General features: G+C 41.8%; 2 protein-coding genes across 2 annotated transcripts; both read left to right on the forward strand.

Annotated features, from left to right (window-relative positions):
* Window positions 1-467: 467 nt before the first annotated feature.
* On the forward strand, window positions 468-5,916 carry LOC121640281 (zinc finger protein basonuclin-2-like; the record flags this gene model as incomplete). Its single annotated transcript, XM_041985985.1, has 6 exons — window positions 468-543; window positions 651-753; window positions 1,914-2,083; window positions 2,160-2,225; window positions 5,160-5,432; window positions 5,512-5,916. Coding segments are annotated over exons 1-6 (1,050 nt in total), but the record flags the coding sequence as incomplete, so codon positions are not given.
* Window positions 5,917-5,984: 68 nt separating this feature from the next.
* Window positions 5,985-7,686, forward strand: LOC121640282 (zinc finger protein basonuclin-1-like). The gene is made up of 2 exons (XM_041985986.1): window positions 5,985-6,082; window positions 6,920-7,686. The coding sequence occupies exon 2, from the start codon at window positions 6,991-6,993 to the stop codon at window positions 7,684-7,686; it is 696 nt and encodes a 231-aa protein (XP_041841920.1). The 5' UTR covers window positions 5,985-6,082; window positions 6,920-6,990.
* Window positions 7,687-8,226: the final 540 nt, after the last annotated feature.

Genomic DNA, 8,226 nt, shown 5'->3' on the forward strand with positions numbered 1-8,226 from the left:
TATAAAATAGATTATTTAAAATCTGTATAGTATAAATATTAGTTTTATAATAAAATCAATATTAAAAATAAAGTGTTTCTTAATTTTATTTAGGATTTAATTAATATAAGAATAAAAATATCTGTTTGTAAATTCTAAGCATTTATATTAGAATAAAATGAATATGAAAAAAATTGTAATATTTAATGGTTATTTTACATTTTCAGTGGTTAAATTAAATTAATATAAATAAGCTGCTAAAATGTATAAAAAACTGATAATTATGACGTTTTCAGGGTTACATGTTATTCTTTTTAATTATTATCATTTCAGGCTCAAACTGTGTCGCTGCAGGTTCCCAATCAGGTCAATATTTAAATGAATAAATTTTTATTTTTCATATTAGAGAAATCTTCTGTGAGCAGACCAGCTTTAGTTTAGTTTTTGAGAGGTGAGTAATGATCATTTTCAGGGTAAAACAGTAATTCGATCAGCTGAGATTTGCTCTGATGTTTGTGTTCTAACAGCAGAATGAAGATGAGGATGACCGCAGACGCTCAGGAGGTAAAGACTCTGCAGAGGACACACTCATGTCCTTTACACGCCTCATGTTTCTCCTGGTGATTTGAACAATAAAAACAACAGATAAACCACGTCCATGTGTTCTCCAGCCCGCCAGATGTTGTGTCTCCGGCTGCAGCTGTACGCGCTTCAGACCAGGAAGCATCCAGATCAGGTCATGTGATCGCTGCGGACACGGCTGGGTTGCACATGGTACAACACACACACACACACACACACACACACACACACACACACACACACACACACACACACACACACACACACACACACACACACACACACACACAATGCTGTCATTAAAGAAAAGAGCAGGTATTTATCTAGCTAACTATGTTTACCTTCACTTTTAAGCTAGTTTTCCTTAAACAAGTTAAATTAAGTTTGTATCCCACATGTCAGGTTTTCACACGGACTGAAGTTCCCACATTTATCTGTGTAAAAGCCGTTTAGACGTCTGTTCCTGCGATGGCGTTAGTAGATCTTCACAGCTACGCAGGCTGCATGTGTGATGTTGGTCTAAAACGACATGTGGGTTTACCACAGAAGAAGAACATCAGACATAAGACATGATTTCTGATTCTGGCTGACAGCTCGCAGAGTTGTTGTCCCACAGTGATGAGACAGATATCGCTGCAACCCCCACCCTATTTGTTTGTGTCCCCACATGGCAGGTTTGTAGACTGACTGATGTCCCCACAGTGAAGCTGTTTGTAGACGTCTGTGTGCCTACAGTGGAAATGTTTAAGTGACGCTAATGTAAGCGTATGTCCTGACAACGTATGTGTTGTTTTAATAGATTTGTGTCCCCAGACTGCATGATGTCTCCACATTGTTGTTCTTATTTGTCTGAAAGTTTCCCTGTTTATGTCTTATGGTGCTGAAGAAATGTCATGTGACTAACAACCTTTCTAACAAGGAGCCACCAGACCAATTAGGATATGAGTTTAAAATCTGCATCAGTCATAAGTTTGTAAAGACGACATTTTTTTAAGTTCATGTTGTGTTTCTGAAACAAAAACAACCCTCTTAGTTGCAAAACGTGAAGATGATTCTGCAGATGTTTGCAGTCGCCACGGTGACGGGAAGTCAGGTGTCATAGCCATCACATCAGGCTGAACATCTGGAGGAAGCATCTTCACACACATACACACACAGCTGTAGTTGTGGAGCATTTTCCATGAACAGCACGCACACCTGCTGCTCTGACAAACAGCTGAGTCGTACTTGTGGCAGATTCTTACATCTGATTGATCAAGTTTGAAATATTTTTCTGTAAGTATTTCACTGCTCTCGCTTGCATCTAGTTTAGAGAAAGCAAGTTTTATTCTGAGCCGTTTCTTCTCCTTCAGCTTCGGAGAAGTTCCAGACTCATCCTCCTTCCAGCTGTGGCCCAGTGGAGGTGGCCCTTCCTGGGCTGGTGTTCGACCTGAGCTCCCTGGTCCTGTATGGAGCTCAGGCCATTCCTGTTCAGCTGAAGATATTACTGGACCGCCTCTACAGCATCCTGACCCCAGAACAGGTACACCCAGCCTCTGGCAGCCACACACTGCAGAGATACACCACTACATAATGTGCCCCTCTTTGTCCTTTTCCAGGTTGGCCACATTCTGCACACGCTGGGCTGGAGTTTGGGGGATTATGTCAGAGGGTACATGCTTCAGGTAAACACAACAAGTGGTGCAAAAGGGCTTCATTGTTAGCTTTGTATTGCATAGCCCAATGTTTAGCAGAAAACTCTGTTTCTGTTCGGTGTGTGGCCCGTTGTTTTTTACATGTCTGATGCAACACATAAACCACGTATAAGAAGAAGAAACAGACTAGTGCACAATCCAGTGAATGGATGACTACACTTTGGTCTCCATACGTCCACTGTATTTCTGATGCTAAGACAAAGTTTCTAAAAACTTAGATTTTTTTCCCAAATATAAAAGATAGCTTCGTCAGTCTTAACCTTTTAAAAGCTGAGGTCTCCCACATGGTGGAGGATAGATGATGTTAAATTTCTTCTCTTTTTGTTCTGCTTCACTTCATCAGAGTTTAAAGGTATAATGTTGACGTATTGTTCTACGATGTAACAGGTTTAGAGTCACAGCTGCATCGTTCCGATCTTCATTTTCATCCTGAAAATGTCTTGTTTTTTGTTGTTTTTTTTTTTTTTTGGCAACCCTGAGTCTTCTTTAATTTTAGCTATGTGCCATCTTTATTTATTCTCCACTAGTAAAACATAAACCAATACTAGCTGTGTTTCCTTTACCCCTTAGAAAACCTAAATATCGCAATAAAACCTGGTAATGGAGAAATTTGAAAAATCTCTTAAATATCACTAAAAAGTTTTATGCTCTCATGAGGTGTTTTTTTCAGATGTGTAGATATAAAAGTATATCGCAAAAGTGTAATGGAAACACATTTTTTGCACTTACACGTTCCTGGACGTGATGTAGGGGGTCACGGGACCAGTTTGAAGTAAAGATGGCGCAGTATGGTTAGACACAGGAGGAGAGGTAAATCTTTTTAGAAATAATTAAAGAAAAAATATAACTGCCATCTTGAACAGCAAAATGCAGAGTTTTACAAGGAATTAAAAATCTCCTTCCTCCTCAAAGTCTTGCATTTTACAAGAATTTCAGCAAATAGAAACATCAATATGTATTTATTTAAATGTCAGTTGAATTTAGTGAAAAAAGTAATGGAAACGTAGCTTATGATAAGTGTTAAAAGCAGGCCCGGTGGTCACAGAGTTGTTTCATTACAGAGATGCAATTTTTAAGCAGAGGCCTAAAAAATAGGTACAGGACTCAAGGTCCCATGATGTAAACTACCAGCACTGAAGGCTGCTAGGAGGAAAACAAGCGTTCGTAGCTGAAATTATAAAAGAGAAAGGACGAAAAATGACTGCTGGGTTCACGGAGACGATCTGAATCCAGGCCCGGGAACCTGAATTCAGATGATCTTAGACATTTCGGTGGCTCATCTGGTGTCAGCAGATCTGATGTACAGTATGAATAAGAAACCTACATATTTATGGTCGGTGTAATTGTAACGTTGGCATGTAAGAAACTTAGCAGCTCCTTTTCGTCATGGGGTGTTTGGGGTGTTTGTGGTCTTGTCATGTTTCACTGTGTTTTTCCTGTTTTTGCTTTGTGGTTCTTTCCACTGTGTGGAAGGCTGTCGTGGTCTGTGTGTTTGGCTTTCCTGTGGGTTCGTTGTCTTGTCTGGTTTCATGTTTTATTTTCTCAATTTTTTGAGAGGGGGACGTTTTCCAACATAGAAATGAGGTCCACATAAATATCTGACCTGAGGCCTGTATGACAAAGCTGGATTTTCTCTCTTTGAGGTTAACTCTGGGTTTTCTTTACAACAAAGCTGGTTCACTTCTCACAGGGTCAGTCACCATGGTAACTTATGCTTAACGGCTAAGCTGCTGCGGAGCAGGTTATGTTCTGGATCAGAGGTCGAGTATAAAAGCACTACCTCCTGACCAATCGGATCTCTTGGAAAATAGTTCGCCCAGTTTTACAAGCTCTTGTACATGTTGGTAGTGGATGATGAGAGGAGGCTTAGGAGAGAGAGAGAGTTTTTAGGGAGAGATGCATCTTTTAGATGAAGAAATAAACTCGTTAATGAGAGCTTGAAGGATGTGTCTGTCCTTGTTCTATACTCTATTTAGAATATAAAACATCTGCGCCGTAATGAAGTGAAATCGAATGATCAGACTGATGTTCGTTTTTATTGTCTCATCAATTAATATGGTATAATTTCACTAATTAACGCAGAGTTGGCAATTTTTTGGTCATCATTCCTTCCTGGCTGTTGCTGTGGCAACAGTGTTACTTTAGGCCTGGATGATGTGTTTACCTCTTAATATTTCTGCTCCTCCACGGTGAAGCAGCAGCTCTGCAGGGTTTCTCCATGTCTGCGAACTCTGCCCCTTTTATGTGAGTACGCACTGATCGTAATGGAAAAACCTGGGTTGAATTACCAAGCTGATAACAAGCTTTCAATTATCCAGCTCCTTAATGTCTGGGTAAGTTAACCTAGGTAACAGAGAGATATCTGGGTCTGTTAATCCTGCTTCGTCATACCGGCCTCAGCTGTCCAGTGATTCAGCTTCATCTTACAAGGATCCCTGTCAAGACCAAGAGCCCTTTAGTTTAAGATGATCGTCATTAATTCTGCTCTACATCCAGCCACTAACAGAATGTCCTGCAGCTCGGAGGGTAATTCCACGTTGAACTGTGATGTTGGTGTGTTCCCTGTTTACACTGAATAAAAACCTGCTTGAATCTGTCTTTTCCTGCAGTTAGAGAGTGTTTAGCCAACAGTGAGCTTAGACCCCTATAAGTCTATGAGTATTTACTGGCTGCAGCTTTGACTGGCATTGATGCAATCACAACATCTGGATGCACTCGCCAGTTTTCAATAACAGGACAATTGAGTTTTTCTTGAAACACATTTACTAAGTTGTGAACTTGTGCATGAATCAAAACCAGTAGTTTGGTTCAAGATTTTGGTTTTTGCAAACTTGAAACACAGTTTCTGATGTTTTTTTTTTTTTACTGTTCAGACTGAGTTTAACAGCTGCTTCTTCCTCCCAGCATCCCAGTGGGAAGGTGTTGGATCGCTGGTTCATGGTGACCCCTAAAGAAGAGCAGTTCATCCTGAAACAGTTCCTCCGTTTTGGTGAAACACGCGCCATCGTTGAGTTAATGACACTTCAGTTCCTGGAAACAACGGATCACTCTTTTAAAGCAGAGTTAAAATCTGTCCCAAAGAGCTGCCAATCAAACGTCAACAGAAATGGGCTGTCTTTGCTTCTGCCTTTTGACTTTTCCCACTCAAACCTCCACTGTCTGGTTCCTCCCACCAGGGTAATGGCATGCTTAGCCTCATAACCTTCCTTATTATCTTTGGCAAGCTTACAATTTTTTTTTCTTACCCTCTTTTCAGGAGCTTGTTGCTTCCAGTAAACTGACACAGATCCTTCAAAAAGCTAGTGGGAAACAAATGACTGAAAGCCACAAGCGTGAAGGAGGAAGAGGAGGGCAAGTTAATGACATGGTTGCTCAGCAATCAAAATTTGAACCACCTTTAAAAATTAAGAATGAACCAGACAAAGTGAACTCATCTCGGTCACTGTGGCATCAAAACCCCTCCTTCTTCAACGACCAGGAGCTTTACCTTCAGAGAGGGCTGATCCAGCAGGAGAGCACCACCTCCATGTCTACGTCCCTAAACTCTTCACTTATCCCTTCTTTTTCTTCTTCTGCCCATCCATCAATGTCCAACTCTTCAAAGTCTCCTCTAAAACTTTCTCTCAAGCCTCAAGACTCTCCTTCTTCCTCTTTGCATCCTCTTCCATCTTTCTCCTCCTCCTTCCTTTGTCCCTTTCGCACCTCCTTTTCTTCCTCACTTCACTCTCTACCGTCTCCCCTTTGCTCCTTCTCGCTCTCCTCCTCTGGAGGAGGTCGGAAGGGCAGGGTCTGCTGTGGTGTTTGTGGGAAAAGCTTCTATGACAAAGGTAAGCGTGTTGGGTGACGGCTGTACTTTAAGTTGCTCTGTTAAAATGAATAATGTCAGCAAAGTTCTGTTTCTGATCCTCCACTTATTTGTTAGGTTTAGTTGTCGTAGGTTCCTTACAGAAAAAACACATGTGAACCATGTGTGTTTCAAATGTACTCCGCATGTACATACATATGTGAACCACATGTGGTTCACGTGTGGTTTTGCAACATTTCCATCTGTTCCACATGTGATGAACATGTGAAACAAGTGTGTCTCACATGTTTGTGTACCACAAGCAAAGCACATGTGGTTTTGAAACATTTTCATATGATCCACATTTGAAGAACTTGTGAAACACATGTAGACCACAAGGTCATGTGCAAACATGTGGGTTTGGAACATTTTCATGTGACTAACCCACATATTTGCACAAGTTCATGTACATGAGAACCACATGTTATCTGCATGTGCAAACATGTGGTTTGGGGACATTGTCATGTAAAGAACATGTGAAGAACATGTGACACATACATGCAGCTCATTTTCATGCAAATGTTACAAATATGTGGTCATGTTGGTTTGGAATATTTTCATGTGATCCACATGTAAAAAACATGTAGATCACATTTCATGCACATGTGAACAACATGTGGTCCACAGTAATGCAACATAAACATATACCAAAGGTTTTACTGTCATCCAGTGAAATGAGTGATTCAGCTTCATGTCAAGCTCATGGAACTGGGGAGGAGGTCAGATTGAGTTTCTGGTGTTTATAGTCATACAGTTGTGTGTTACAGGGAAGATGAAGTCGGTCTTATCTGAGCAACATTAGCTCCTTCTGTTTGTGCAGGAACACTAAAGATTCACTACAACGCCGTCCACCTGAAGATCAAACATCGCTGCACGGTGACGGGCTGCACCATGGTCTTCAGCTCACTGCGCAGCCGAAACCGACACAGCGCCAACCCAAACCCACGACTTCACATGGGGTCCAGCAGAGACGCACACCCCCACAGAAACACACACTACGTGGACACTGAACCACACATTCCTGATGTTAAACAGACCCATGAGGACATACATGACACACGTATGCGCAGAGAAAGAGAGACCAGCAACTCTCTCTGGCATCAGGTTGATGATGCACATGCCACAAGGAAAAATAGTCATACAAACCATCATGGCTACCGGCATAACACAACCCTTCAAGTCGACCCTTCTCCTTCTCCTCAGGCTCTAAGTCAAGACACCAACCAGATAATCTCCCTGAAAACTCACCCGGCTCCACCTCCACCACGTCATCAATCGAGTTCCTCATCTCCCTCCTGCTCCCCTGTAGTTATTCCAGAACAGGACCCCCTCACTAACAACGCCTCTTCTACTTCCCTCTTGTTCAACCCTGCCCCTTTCACCATGGTGAGTTACAAGAATCAGTCTGTTACACGTCACTTTGATGTTGCAGAAGGAAGCGTTTGCACAAGCCTGCTTACCAGTCAGTGGTGGCCATGGCAGTCAGCTGACCCGGTGCCAAAGAAGAAGCCCAGGAAGTCGAGAATGCCGGTGAAGATAGAGCGACAGAGGTTGGACAGCAGGGGACACAATGAGGAGGAGAGCTGAACAGCTCATTTTATAACCTTGATAGTGTGTTAATTTGACATTTTTTCAGCTTTTAAACTATAACTGTTACGTTTTGCTGTGTTGACTCACACTGGTTTGGGATTGTCTTGTGTAATGTTAGCATGTCGTACCCTCCTCACTTCCTCTTCCTGTTGCAAGATGTTTTTGTTAAAAGTACAACTGCTGACAAGAAACGATGAACCCACAAAGAACAACAGAAATCAGGGTCACAAATCTCACTCATCACTGGTGTAAGATGTTTCTCAGTAAATAACTTAACTTGTACCAACAGTAAATAATCAGCCTCTTAAATACAGTTTTCCACAGTCTGATACAAGGTGAAGTGGTCCGTCCGTCCGTCCGTCCGTCCGTCCGTCCGTCCATCCGAACGAACGAACGAACGAACGAACGAACGAACGAACGAACGAACGAACGAACGAACGAACGAACGAACGAACGAACGCATGCATTTTGGATCTACACACTAAAAGCGACACAGTACCAGGTTCGAATGGGGAACTGGATTTATCTTCTTTTCTG

The sequence above is a fragment of the Melanotaenia boesemani genome, chromosome 5, assembly GCF_017639745.1.
Source record: "Melanotaenia boesemani isolate fMelBoe1 chromosome 5, fMelBoe1.pri, whole genome shotgun sequence".
Lineage (NCBI taxonomy): Eukaryota > Metazoa > Chordata > Actinopteri > Atheriniformes > Melanotaeniidae > Melanotaenia > Melanotaenia boesemani.

Bases quoted from the DNA above. Each gene is read 5' to 3' on its own strand.
- LOC121640282 (XM_041985986.1), top strand. From the start codon at position 6,991: ATGGTCTTCAGCTCACTGCGCAGCCGAAACCGACACAGCGCCAACCCA.